Below are 14,830 nucleotides of genomic sequence, written 5' to 3' on the forward strand. Positions count from 1 at the left end.
CTCACCTCGTAGATGAGGTCTGGTGCCCTGAGATGTTCACTTTGGTCCTCCTCCTGCATGGTGTTTATCAAAGCTGTAACTAAATAATTGGAAGGGCAGTTTATTGTGTCTCCCCAGGAGGAAGCACGTCCCTCTTCTTCAGGGCTGTGCCCTGGACACAAGATTGCCATGTGCGCTGTAAGCTTTCAATATGTGTTGGTTTGGTGGGTGAATTCAAGATTGGAGAGGCTGTCTTGTCAGCCATCACAACTTTTCAGTTTTCTGAAAACCAACAGTGAGCTTGTATTGAAAAAGAATGAGTTTTTCCGTGACCCCCAAGTTAACAAAATTGTTCCCAGGTTTTTGGGAGGCATTCTTTTTGTTCTGCTGGATCCACCCAGATCAAATTGTATCAAGCACCAAATCCCAGAAACGATTTTGTCCATTTCAGAACTCCTGGAGGTAAGTGAATCTAATAGACAATTGTATCAGAAGGCTTTCCAGATGTGCAAACACTTTGAAATGTATCTATCACAGTGTTCACCTTCCAGTGTATTTTCTGTTTCTGGAAAAGCTTCAGCGAATAACCATTTCCTAGTGCATCTAACAAAACAGCCCAGTTCAGCTAAAGGAATTGTGGGCTGTCAATCCATTTAATTTAAATGTTTGATACACAGAATTAAGATTTGGTTTAATTATGTTAGCTACTCTTAATTGAATAATTAGAACTGGACTTTTTGAATTGGGAATTCTGATATTTATTCATAAGTGGTTCCTTCTGCATTTGGAAATAATGCTTGCTGGTTTGTAAAAATATTTGACGCATAAGAATCTATAAGGCCGTGGGGCGCCTGGGTGGCTCGTTGGCTAAGGGTTTGACTTCGGCTCAAGTCATGATCTCGAGGTTTGTGGGTTTGAGCCCCGCGTCAGGCTCTGTGCTGACAGCCCAGACCCTGGAGCCTGCTTCAGATTCTGTGTCTCCGTCTCTCTGCCCCTCCCCCACTTGTGCTCTGTCTCTATCAAAAATAAATAAAATGTAAAAAAAAAAAAAAAATTAAGAATCTATAAGGCTGTTATGCATTAGAGTATAGAACCAGGAGCTTGAAAGGAAAAGAAGTATTCATTTAATTATGTTGGGTGCCATACACTTAGGGTGCTTTATGTACGTATGTATATGAGCTTCTCCATCTTTTTCATTAGGTAGATCTCTCTTTTTTAAAAAATATGTTAGATAAAAGTTAGGTAAAGTCCAGAATTTACAGAGATTCCAAGTATAAAACTGAGATTTGAGCCCAGTGTCTGACTTCAGGCTCATACACTATGGCCACAATAAGAAAAGCATTTTCTTCCGAGGCACTGTTTCCTGTGAGGTCTCATACATGTTTCTAGAGGGCTGTTATTTATATATGCAGGCACTATGTTAATTGGAGGTGTTTATTTTATCCTCAGACCCCGTGAGGTAGGTACACCAAACCATTACCTTCCATATTACAGGCGGAGAAACCGAGGCCAGGAAGATTAAACATCTTCTCCCATCCTCTTCCTTTGGCTCCTTCTAGTTGGTTTGGTGGCTTCTGGTCCATGTTGATGAAGTGTGTTCTTCCCATGCCGTGACTCCCATTTTCATAGGTCTGGTGTAGAACACACAGAACATAAAACAGATCCTATGAAAAGAGAATCCAGTAAAACAAAAAAGAATTAAAGAAATGGAATCCTGGATGGAATAGTGGCTCATTTCTCTAATATTCATGCTAGTAATTTACCGAGTGGTTGATGGTAGAAAGAAAATAGAATCTTTTCCGAGTGTATTCTTGCTGTTTAGCTCCACACATTCTTAGACACATTGTGCCAGGCACCATGATAGGCACCACTGGATACAGAGGTCAACCTGAGCAGCTTTAACCCATGGGGTCAGTCACCCACTTGAGTCTTTGAAAACACGACACAAGTCTTCCTACTCTTTGTTTACTCAAGCTCTTTTGCTATGGCTTAGCTTCTGCCCCCCCTGAACTAATGGTGTTCTAATAAGCCTGTTCCAATAAAAAAGGGAAGTGGTATAACATAATGATTAGTCTTGTAAAGAAAATAACTAACAGATGGACACAGGCATCCACCTTTCTCACCCATTCCATATATACATTCGTGGGGAGTTTAGGGGACAGAGACCCCGTGCAGCCTGTGTGTGAGTGGGCCCTGCAGCAGTGTCGCCTGGAACGGGGAGGGATGAACTATTCTTTGGGCAGCGGTTAAGCAGCAATGAGTCCTGGGCAGAGAGGTCACCCTTAGAATTTTTCTAGGCGCTGTTTTCAGGTGTCTGTGTCTCTGCTGTATGTAGTCCTGGAGTCGGTGAAAATAGGATTCACATGTTTCCTCTGGCTCACTGTTTAGGGCCTCTGGGAGGATCTTGTAACCTCCTGTAAGCCTTATTTGTCTTATCTCTAAAATGGGATACTATTTGGGCTGATACAGTTGGCTTTAGGATTAAACCAGGTGATTGGTGTTAGGTGCACAGTAAGCCTTAACGAGCATTGATTGAACATCTGTTGAGCGCCTGGCACCTGTAGGTTTTTTAGATCTTTTTAAAAGGAATTGCTGAAGAAACATGAGAAATTTGAAGTGGTGTAATGGAGAAGATGGGCAGGAGTTTTTGCTCACAGGGTCACAGTTTCATTGTGAGAGTCGTGCTGCCCTGAGTGACTAGTTCTCTGGGTTCCTATCTGACTCTTTTCCCCTGGTGGCCACTGGGTAGAAGAGAAACATGCCAGGTCAGTTTTGCTGTGTCAGGGTAGCCTCTGGGCTAACATGTAAAGGAGGTGGTTAAAGCTCATGAATAAAATGAGGCTTAGGGGGTTATTAGGTGTGTTTGTGTCTGTCTAACTGAAAGTAACAAGGCTCAGGAGAGGTTGGCTGGGCAGAGCCCCTGCCTTCCTATAAGGGAGAACTTACCCGTGTTCCAGCTGCGTAACTTTTGCTTGCTTACCCTATGGAAATGTGACAATGCGGTAGCTCCTTAAATAAAGTTTGTTCTTGTTTGTTAGTTTTCCGGTGAAGGCTTGCTTGTAGATGTTCACCAGGAGAGACAGGAGTTGATAAAAGTTAAAGGTGCAGACTTGAAATCAAACTCATGGGAATAAAGAAGTAGATTTTTAGGGATTTCTTACGTTATTTAAGTAAAACTGCACAGTAGACACTACATATGTACCTTTGAACCTCGGGACTGTTTCTCTATACTGTTTTTCTTTTTCTTTTTTTTTTTTTTAATTTTTGTTTTCAATGTTTTTATTTATTTTTGGGACAGAGAGAGACAGAGCATGAACGGGGGAGGGGCAGAGAGAGAGGGAGACACAGAATCGGAAACAGGCTCCAGGCTCTGAGCCATCAGCCCAGAGCCCGACGCGGGGCTCGAACTCACGGACCGCGAGATCGTGACCTGGCTGAAGTCAGACGCTTAACCGACTGCGCCACCCAGGCGCCCCTCTATACTGTTTTTCAAAAATAACTTGTTTGGCCTATGGATGGGTTTATGTATACTATTCTGTAGATAGTATGACTTCAGAGAAGCTCTTTTTGTATTTCTTTCCACCTGTTTTTCCATCCTCTTTGCCTTTCTCATCTTTGCTTACTTTTATTTTGGTGACAGATACACACCACTGATACTTACATTGACTGTCTCATACATTTCTTTTTTAATGTTTATTTTTGAGATAGAGTCCGAGCATGAGCAGGGGAGGGGCAGAGAGAGAGAGGGAATCGCAGAATCCGAAGCAGCCTCTAGGCTCTGAGCTGTCAGCAAAGAGCTCGATGGGGCCTGACCCACGAACCGCAAGATTGTGACCTGAGTGGGTCTTAACTGACTAAGCCACCTGGGCGCCTCTCATCCATTTTCAGTTCGTTTGCATCAACCTCATGACTGCCTTCAGTTTGAGGCTTGAACAGCCCTCCCCTGTTCTTCCCCCAAGAATATCCCTTCTTTAGAGCTGGAGGTTGAGTTACAGGGAGGAGATTGACCCCAGCCAGCCATTAGAAACATAGTTTGAATGGCAAAGAGGACAAACACATTTCGGTGTAAGGAAGTGAAGATACCCTCATCTCTTCAGTAGGGAATTTCTGGCAGCCAGCTCTGCCTCCTGGTCTCTCAGCCCCCACCGCTGTACATTTTTGTGCTTTCTTGTGACTAGTGCACAGACAGAGCTGTTTCCCAGCTGTGGGACTCTCTGAAAGCTTTGCATAATCCGAGGCTGAGAGGTGTCCTGTCACCCCAGTTACATAGACTGGCGGTCAGTCAATTACAGTTCTCAGAACCCGCTGGGCAGCTTTCCAGTCCAGCCAGTTCTCGGCTGTGAGTCCCACAACACCAGTGATTGGGGAACACCCGTCACTGGGCGGAAAAGAGTGTTTAGAAAGAATCCACGTTGACAGTGGCATGGATGGGCTCTGGAGGCCACCGCATGGATTAGGAGATGGCACACATCCAAGCTTCTGAGGCCAGATTGTTTGGAGGAGGGTGGTGACAGAGTAATACTAAGGAAAAGGGACTTTTCCTGTAGGAGACACTTCATGTCCTTGGACACTTAAAAAACAAAGACTCCCCCCCGCCCCCAGCCACCATGTAAGGTGACTTTGACAAAGTAAATTTGATTTTTGCCTTTTCCACCGTTGACTTTTCCTCCCATATTGTCCACTTAGACCTTGAGTTGAAATTTGAGCAGATTGTGTTTTGGACAATTTAAACATTGATCCAGTAGTTACTTGTTCGAATATGATAGCAAAGCTTATTTTCAGAGAAATCAACTATGGTGTTCGTGAACATTGAGTTTCCATTTCTGCTGACTTAATGGTGTAAGTTATGTGGACTTTTCATGCCATTTATTTAGGGCTTGGTGCCCACATCTCCTTCTCCAAGGCTAATATATCTCTGTTCTTTCTTAATCCTAAAGACCTAAGCACCTCTCCAAGAGGTCCTCCCCTGCCCTAGGGACCCAGCAGTGAGCTGTGTTCTTGGGTGGAGGCTGGGGAGCTGAGGATCTGTTAGAGCTTCCAGCTCCACCCCCCCCACCCCAAGGAGCCCGTGCTGTATCTGGGGTCCAGAGAACGACTGGAGGCATCGTTTTCCATCTGCTGCCCAGGCTGTTGGTGAGACATGCCTGTCTCCTGGGTCCTGGCTCCTGAAGGAAAGAGACACAGGCCACCAGAGAAGAGGAACAGGATAGGGGCAGTTCTAGGGAAAGCGGCCAAGGAGATGCCATGTCACCAACATTTTTGTTGCTGATTTTCCCGTTTTTCACCTTTTCTTCCCAGCCCATCAGGACCCACTGATCTGGTAGAACGTGGAGCAGTCCACATGCCTCAGTGGTCGCCAGTTACCCCTCCCTTTCCATCTCCCCAGCATCTTCTAGGTTTGCTGTCCCTATCCAAGTCCACACGTTCTTGGACTTACTGATTGTCCTGTCCCGTTGTGAGCCAACACCTGTTTCCCCGTTCTCTCATGGCCACCTCCCTCAAGGCCTGGGTACGTCATGTGTCTTACTTCCCCTCCTTGTCCCCGTATCCCACCGGGACAGTATCACTTGCCCGTCCTAGCTCGCTGCACTGAAGGTTCAACCCCAGCTGCTCCTATTATGTTTACTTGTCGTCCTGCTACCATCTCTAAAATACCGACTATCTGTTGGCACTTAACCAGCCCTCCTAGAACGTGCCACTCTGTCTCCAGACTTTGGGGGGAAAACAGAGACACATACATGGAAGAATTCCCATCGTACAGCCAGATGGTATGATGAATACATAACTATCGTATTTTGCTTAACTTGAGGCTCTCCCAAACTTGCCTTAGATGGACTGAGTTAATTTGGGATTTGCTTGGACTTTGGGGCAGAGTAATTTATGTGGCTAAAGAGAACCAGGGCCCTCAGTGCTCAGTGTCATAGCGTTCACCACACACTGTGCCCCTGTTCATCTTGTGAGCAAGTCTGTTGGCCAGGCACTGTACTGAGGCACTGGTTGGCGGTTGTCTATCTCATTCATGCTTTATAATAACCCCGTGATGTGAGAAGAAACCATTATTATGCCCATTCTGGGGATGAGGAAACTCACCTCAGGTTCTGACTGTGCAGTCCGAGATCTTAACCATCACCCCGTTCCTGTCAGGGGCGTAATACTCTTATGATACCCTTCACGGTATAATAGACACTCTAATCTTTGCCACTGTTATTACATAGTCCAAAGAAACCTTGCTTAAAACTCTGATTACAAAACTAATTAGATGTCTAATCCTTCATGACATTTTAATGTGGAGGTTCACTCTTGTGAGGCAAAAGGATTTAAGATACAGTGCCAGAATTTACCCATGGAATACAAAGAACACGGACGTTGGAGTCCCATGGATCTTGATTCCTGGCTCTCCCTCTTTGCAGCTGTGTGATCTTAAGCAAGTGTCTGAATTTCTTGAAGCCTCAGTTTCTCAGGTTAGAGTGTGAATACAGTGCCTGCTTCAGAAAGCTGACCCTTTAGTCAGTTGTTTATGTGAAATAGAGCTCTTCCCCTTGTTTGTATTACTTCATTAGGCCATTGAGAAAATTTCAAAGCATGGGTTATGATAAACTCCCCGTACAGATTAATATCGGTTAAATTTTTCTTTAGACGAAAGAACCCCTTGTAAACATTTCCGTGAAAAGTCAGCAAAGTGGCATTGACAGGAGCCTTTGCCCTTGTCCCATTTATATATGTCTCTTTAATTACATAGAGCATAATTGAGCCAGAATCATTTGAATGCCCTCCATCCTGAAGCATTTTCAGCTCAGTACCAGGTTAAATGATATAAGCAGGAATTAATGTTAACGTGTTAAATACGTTGTGTGAAGCCCAGTGTTTAAATTCTTGATTAATGTTTCTTGGTGAAGAATTAAAAAGTAGAGTAGTTGAGATTGCTTTGTGGGGAAAGGAATGGAAAGGGAAAACCAGAGTCAAGTTCGTGGTGTCAGAGGCGAAGAGACCTCTGGAAGTTAGATGGAGAAATGAAAGAAATTCAGCCCAGACGCAGCTTTTCTCTTCTTTTGTTGCTCCCGGCATTGTGTGGTGAGTCTTGCCTGCGTTGGCTCACTATTACAAATCAGTCCTAAAATAGGCAGTGGCACTTGAAGCCAGTTCTTACCTTCCTGGACAGCAGACTACATCAAGATGCTTGTAGAAATGAGAATACCCCTTCTTTCTCTCCAGCGATTGCATCTGGCAGGGAAGTTTAGATGGTCAAACTGATTGTTCCAAAATGTTCTTTGCAAATCGCTGTTTGGCTGAGGAATGCTGTGTCTGAGGCATTTTCTGGCTTGTCCCTGGAGAGAGATCTGGGAGTCTAGGTATAGACTTAGGTGTCTGGGCATCTCAGATCGGGTCTTCTGGAGATAATTAGTTCAGTGCACAGTTGGGAGTTTTGTGTTGATGTTGGTTTCCTGGGTGAGAGCTCCTATGAGGAGTTCCTTTATGGAACTCCAACCATTGAACCATGTTGAGAGAGACCTAAGAGGTTAGCCCACATGGCCTTCTTTTCTGTATTCAATATGAAAAGGGAGTAGTGTAGAAGAGTAAATGGCGTCTCGAATCAGAGAGCCTGGGTCTAAAACGCAGCTAGACCTCTTACTAGCTCTTCCCACCTATATCATGAGGGTGGTAAGAGTGCCAGTGGAGGAGATGGGTTGGATTTATTAAAGAAAATAAAGCATTTAAATAAATGCTTAATATAATTTCTGGGACATGGTAAGCAGCCAGTAAATGGGAATGCCCTGTAATAAGATTTCCTGGTTTTTCTATAATTTTTAGAGCAAGGGTTATCACACAGTGGGTTTGAAACTAGTCTTTTAAAAAAATTCCGTTGTGCGTTCTCTTCCGTACATCATTTGAGATTGCCAGACTAGAGCCATCTGCCTCGGATTACTGTGTAACCGTGCAGTTTCTGTCATTAGTTAGGAAAGCCAGAAATGCAAGATATGTGTGATAACTCAGTCAAATTCCAATGTATTTCTAACTTTTTCACCCCTCTAAGATAGCAAAGTGAGACGCGGACTCACCAGGATTTTGCTTTTCCAAGGCAGGGAGATATAAACTATTTCAGTTTGCAAATCCTCACGTTTACATTTCAGAACTATCTGGTTGATCCCGAATGTTTATTCTGTTAGAACAGTGACGTTCTTGGGTTCTTGGCCGGTAACTTGTGTACATCAAATTTAATTGTATCAGTACCACTGACAGACGGATACTCTGGATGGTGGTACCAGGGATTGGAGATCTTTTTTTTTTTTTTTTTTTTTTTTTTTTTGCAAAATTGGTAGTTATTATAGAGGCTTTTCTGTTTTTGCTTAGGTACAGCAGCTTGATAAGAGAGTTTTTGCCTTTTACATTAAAACACTGTTTTACATATCAAGTAAGCGAGCAAGTGGAAGTGAGTATTTTATTGCGTTGTTCTTAGAGGACACCTAGTTCTTTCATTAAAAACTGTCTTTTTCTTCTTTTTTTTTTATTATTTTTTTTTTTTTTTTATTTTTTATTTTTTTTTTTTATTTATTTTTGGGACAGAGAGAGACAGAGCATGAACGGGGGAGGGGCAGAGAGAGAGGGAGACACAGAATCGGAAACAGGCTCCAGGCTCTGAGCCATCAGCCCAGAGCCTGACGCGGGGCTCAAACTCACGGACCGCGAGATCATGACCTGGCTGAAGTCGGACGCTTAACCGACTGCGCCACCCAGGCGCCCCTTTTTTTTATTATTTATTTTTGAGAGAGAAAGAGACAGACTGAGACAGAGTGAAAGTGGGGGAGGGACAGAGACAGAGAGACAGAATTGGAAGCAGGCTCCAGGCTCTGAGCTGTCAGCACAGAGCCCAACATGGGGCTTGAACTCATGAACCCTGAGATTATGACCTGAGCTGAAGTTGGATGCTTCACTGACTGAGCCACCCAGGTGCCCCTAAAGACTGTCTTTTTCTAATGAAAAATTGTCATTTTTGTTTTTACAGGATTTTAATAATTGATGCTTAGGCTTATGTAACAGTTTTAAAATTTTGAAAAATTCTAATATTTTAAATTCTGTACACTAGGCAGGAGAAACGGTTGTGGTTACTAAGAGCTTTCAACGGGGCGCCTGGGTGGCTCAGTCGGTTGAGCATCCAACTTCGGCTCAGGTCATGATCTCACGGCTTGTGAGTTCGAACCCTGTGTCGGGCTCTGTGCTGACAGCTCGGAGCCTGGAGCCTGCTTCGGATTCTGTGTCTCCCTCTCTCTCTGCCCCTCCCCTGCTCATGCTTTGTCTCTCTCTCTCTCTCTCTCTCAAAAATAAATAAACATTCCAAAAAAAAAAAAAAAAGAGTTTTAAGCACGTAGGTAATTTTGTATATCGAGGCCCATTAGCCATACACACAGAAACACACACACACACACACACACACACACACACACACACACACATATATTTGGTTCTGTTGGGCACATTAAAAAAAAATTTTTTTTTACATTTATTTATTACTGAGAGACAGACACAGAAGGTGAGCAGGGGAGGGTCAGAGAGGGTGAGACACAGAATCCGAAGCAGGCTCCAGGCTCTGAGCTGTCAGCACAGAGCCTGATGCGGGGCTCAAAGTCACAAACCGCGAGATCATGACCTGAGCTAAAGTCGCTTAACTGACTGAGCCACCCAGGCACCCCAGTGTTGGGCACATTTCTGCTGCCCAAATACAGAACCACAGTTCTTTGTTGACAACTCTAGCTTTAAATGGAGCAGTGCTTCAGAAAAGCCATTGACTGCCCGTCAGAAAGAGTGGTTTCCCTTGCCAGTGTAGCTGGGTCAGATACTTGGCATTCATGCCATTCAAATGTTGTCATTTATTTCCACAGAAAAAGGAGAAGGCAAAGGTTTGATCAGGAAGTGGTAAATATCAGAACAAAATCTATTTTGTCCTAAGCTGTTACGGGTTTTTTTTTTTTTTTTAAGCTTCTAACGAAGTATTCATATCTTAAAAAAATGTAGTGTTTAAATAATACCATGTTTAAACAGAAAACGTGAGTGAAGCGTTTGCAAGTCTCTGCAGTCCCTACGTGTAAAGTTTTGTGTATCATTCAAATAAGTGGAAACATTTCAGTGGTGTCTCGGTGAGGTTAATGTTGATGTCAATGCCTGTTTAGTGACAGTGTGCACCTAAGGTTAAACCTATTTTTATTCATCTGTCTGTTACTTGAGAGTGTTCGCTAAGGTGCCATGGAATCTCTGTCCCTTCTGACTGTTCACCATTGCCTGTGAGACCCGCCTGGGTGACTTCTGCTTGTTTGATTTAAAGGGGTTCACACTGACCAGCCTCCTTTGAACAGAGTGTTTTCTGTTAAATGTCTCGGCATCTCCTGTGGACTGGACAGTAATTACTTTGTGAAATTGCCCCCCTCCCCCTTGCTTTGCAGTAAGATACAGGATTTTTCTCTTTCCCCTCCACGTTCGCGTCTGACTTTGCACAGACTGCTTTTCCCCCAAGTCTCTCAAACACAGATGACTATTGACAGGCCATACATGTGCTCAGACTTCCGAGAGCATTGCTCCTTGAACCTCTCATGACAAAACAAGAATGGCGCTGTTGAGGATGGTTGAGAAACAGAAAGTAGCTGTCTAGACAGCTGGCGTGCGATGGGCCAGTCAAAGGAAAGATGCGTGTGCAGACCAAGGAGTCATTGATAGATAATGTTCATTAGACATGTCTGGACATCGCCAGACATTCTTATGCGGGCACTGCAGGGTTGGGATCTAGAAACGTTCGTAACCTCCTCAATACAGGACACGGTTTCAGCTTGGGCCCTAAAAGTTGCCTTGCTTAAACTACCCAAGAGACGTAGGATTTTAATGATGAGCTAAGAGCCCGTGAGTCTGCTTAGATAGAAAGGAAATTGCTACCATTTATTCCCTGTTTGTAAATAAAATTTTGAACTCCTCTGTTCCCTACAGGGAGAAGAAACCAAAAGTCTGACTCTTGTCCTACATCGAGACTCTGGCTCCCTGGGATTCAATATTATCGGTGGCCGGCCTTGTGTGGTATGTTAATTACTAAAAGTTTTCCTTTCTCTGCTGTACGAGGAAGACGGGTCAAGGTTTGGGGAGTGAGAAGTAGAAACCTCGCTCACCTCATTCTGCTCTCTTTAATTAGGGAGTTCATTGTTTATCTAACATCTTCACCCTCAGGAGTTTTTATTTAGTTGTGGTCTCCTAAAATAGCATCGTCCTAGTAATACAACAACTTATCTAAACCATTTAGGTTTGGGGGGGGGCATGTCTGGTTGGGTAGCAGTTGAGTGAAGAACGTTGTGTGAGATGCGGCCAGTTGGAACAGAGTAACCCAGCTGGAGTGGGGACTCTGTGCCTGGAAGTCTGATCTGGAGCTCTGCTCTGTCAGCTCTTCGTTAGTCAGGGACAGTTCCTCATTTGTAGACGATTGCGTCCCTTTGCTTTTCCTCCCACTGCAGCTCACCCCGTTCATCATTAGCTCCCCCTCCAGAAAGAGGAGGTCAAATTCAGACCAGTAGGTTTAACTGGGAGGAAAATGGCCGCTGAAACGGCTCTGGGGACCAGACACGGCAAAGGGCGTGTTGCAGGATCTCCCCTTTCATATGGGGTTATCTGAATGTGCATCGTCTGTTGCTCGTTTCTTCTGCTCGCCATTTCCTCGTCTATTAGTGTAAAAGGAAAATAGTCCAAGGGAAGGAAAAGAAAATCGTGAACAGGGGCTGTTTGGTAGGAACTGGGAGATGCTGTAGAGGCCAGGGAGACTGGGTCCCTGTGGTCATGGAGTTTGTGTCCTGGTGGGGACATCAAGCAAGAAACAGGTAAATAATAACAGTTACGGATTGGGGGACATGTGATGCAGGAAAAAAATGGGAGCACGGCAGGTGGTAGAGACCAAGCAGCAAGGGGTGTCGCTGGCCAGGGTGATCAAGAAAGAGCGGAGAAGATGTTAAGCTGAATCCTGAAGGGTAAGGAGATACCAGGCTTCCGTATGTGGCTAAACTGTGTGCCTGGGTTGGCTCACCCTTGGGGCCCAGATATACTGTATTTAGTTGAGTGCTCTTAACTGTAAAAAATTGAGCTTATTTAGTTAGCTCTAAATTATATTTTCACTGCTGAACTATGGTACGTGACTTAAAAAAGTTTCATGGAAAAAGCAGCATTTTAAAAGATGAAATTAAAATGTGAGTGTGAATAAAATTTCTCGTATGTTCTTTGATCGTTCCAGTGCACTGCTTTGCATGGGCCCATCTTTGAAGACCACTGAGCTAGAGGAAAGTGAACAGGCCTGAGGAAGCCCATGCAAAGCCTATAATAGGGTCGGAGTTGGCATTTGGGGAAACTGCAAAGAGTTCAGCGTGGCTAGAGTAGAGGAGCGGGCAAGAAGTGGTCAGAAAGAGACTGGGAGAAGATGGGGGAGTTAGCGTGAGGAGAAATGAGGGTTGAGTTCCCTTGGCTTTAGGCCAAAGCCACAGTTTCAAAAACACACAGGGTTAATTTTAAGAAATGACAACTTAACTTACAGGTGATATGTAGCCATTAAATGACGGACTGACCCATTATCTGTCCTATAAAACATACATACAGAGAGGAACCCTTCAGACCACGAGATTAAACTGTGAGAATGAAGAGGGGTGGGGACATTTTGCTGAGATGGGCACACACGGTTGTGTTTGTCTCCTTGTCTCGGTGACTTTCTTAAGAAAGTGTAGAATTCTGTCCCGTTGGTACTTTTTTCCTTTTGACTGTAGCCATTTGGCTGAACAGCTTGGCAGCATGTTGCAGTGCTGCTCTGCTTGAGTCCTTGCTGCCAGGAGTCCACACTCGCCAGCAAAGGGCAGGGCTGAGGGAGGGGCTCGGATGTCTAAGTAATTGGTCCCAGGAAACGAGCGGTCCGTGTTCCCCAACTTGTTTTAGAATGTGTTGTGCTCTGCCGCTTAGGGCGAATGACAGAGGCCGTCCTTGATTTGGCCTCGTAAATATTATTTCTCCTGTCCCTACTCACTGTTAATAGTTTCAAGAAATGACTTCAACCAGCTAAGATGCACTTCACCGTTAGATGTTTCAGCAACTTCCACAGGAGAAAGAGCCCAAACCAGGAAGGTCTGTTCTCTGCCTCACCAAAGCATATGTAGGAAAAAGGAGCCCACGGTTGGCAAAATGCTTGAAATGGAGAGGCATGCCTGTGTCTTGGGGATGGTTGGAGAACTTGATACGTGAAAGGCCGTGAAGATTGTATTTATTTTCTGTCCCTCTCTGGGAAGAAAGGCCACTCCCAGCCTCATTGGAATATGGTTCTTTCTTGTGCTTATCAAAGTACATGTTTTAGGTACTTTTTTTTTTCTTTCTCCTTTAAAAAGCTGATTGAAGTGAAAGCCAGAATGAATTTTGTAGCATTCATAAGTGTTCTTAGTTACTGTGGTCTTTTTTCAAGAACTGCGTGCATGTCCCCTGGAGGAAAGTTTAATTCCATATGCATGTGGTTACAATAGTGTTTTTAAAAAACTTGTCCTGATTAGCAGAAATAGCATAATGAACCCTAAATGTATTCTGAACTGTTGCCTGGAAATCTGGCAGGTCATTGAGAACACGCTAAAAAGCCAAGATGAGCAACAATGCACACTCATTGTTAGTAACTGGAATTGGAAGGCAGTACCCATGACGTGTGCGTTTCCCAAGGGATTCTTGTGTTAGATGCTTGGTTGGGTTGTGACATAAGCCCAGCGGGGGGGCGCTGACATGAGTCTTTTCCTTGCATGATGCACTGCCCTTCGCAGAGTCACATCATTCATTCATTAATTCTTATATCCCTTCAGACACAGCAGCCAGTCTGGTGTGTCAAACCTGTCACTTCGGCCTTTGGCGGGTATTCTTCATCTTCAGGTACCCCTCTGATGGAAACAATCCCTTTGATTTTTCCTTTTCTCAAGCTGGCAAAACAAAACATATCCCGAGCCGTGTTAGTTCACCTTGATAAATAACTTGGACTTAAAATGTATTCAGAGAGGGACCAAACAAAGAATCGAGCAATGTCTTTGAAGAGACACATCTAGCTTTCCAGGATGGGATTGCTTTGGTTTTCTTGGATTTTGTCCTTGCTGTATTTTTTTTTTTTTTTTTTTTTTGCGTTCTTTCTCCACCTCCTACCACTGTCTTACTAATTTAACCTGAATTGTGCTGTTTGCTTTTGCCTGTTCCTCTGCTTTTGCTTGAACTTAACTGATTGTCCTAAGAAAAATTACTTGTGCACAAAGTAGTATTCTGCAAAACAAACCAACGTCAAAATCCTGTTCCCATCTCCCTCTTCCGGCAAGAAATGCAAAGCAACGAATTCAGAGTAAGTGCAGATCTCTTTTCATTGGGTATATTGACATCACCTCTTAGGGAACCCACAATTGCCCACAAATCAAATCCTGTGTGGTCCATTGAGATTCTTCAGGTTTCTCCAGTGGAATATTCCATAGCCTGGAATGTGGAACTTCCGAATTAATGCTTCTTGTTGAGATTTTTCTCCATAGGAGGCAGTATTGCACTTTGAGCTTGTGTAAGGGAATGCCTTTAGTTTTGAAACTGACCTGTGCTACTTTTTAGCTCTGTGACCTCTGATAAGTTCTTTAACCTCTCTGTCTCAGGTTTTTCCTCTATGAAATGGAGAATAATATAGTACTCACCATTTTTAGTTATTGGAAGGATGAAACAGTGGACACAGGGTGCTCCCTACCTGCCTGCTGCCTAGCGTGTAGTCAGTAAATAGAAGCAGTTGCCCAACTGTGTACTTAAAATTGAGATATGCATGTGGGGAGATACATGAATGTGCTGGGATTAGTGC

General features: G+C 44.1%; 1 protein-coding gene across 1 annotated transcript in view; it reads left to right on the plus strand.

Annotated features, from left to right (window-relative positions):
• PDZRN3 (PDZ domain containing ring finger 3) overlaps positions 1-14,830 on the plus strand; it is a 242,153-nt gene that overhangs the window by 5,816 nt on the left and 221,507 nt on the right. Inside the window, exon 2 of the mRNA XM_025920850.2 lies at positions 10,948-11,034. Within this exon, the coding sequence (XP_025776635.2) occupies positions 10,948-11,034 (87 nt within the window). The remainder of the gene's footprint in view (positions 1-10,947; positions 11,035-14,830) is intronic.

Source organism: Puma concolor, chromosome A2 (assembly GCF_028749965.1).
Source record: "Puma concolor isolate L17-30 chromosome A2, mPumCon1.1.hap2, whole genome shotgun sequence".
NCBI classification, from domain to species: domain Eukaryota; kingdom Metazoa; phylum Chordata; class Mammalia; order Carnivora; family Felidae; genus Puma; species Puma concolor.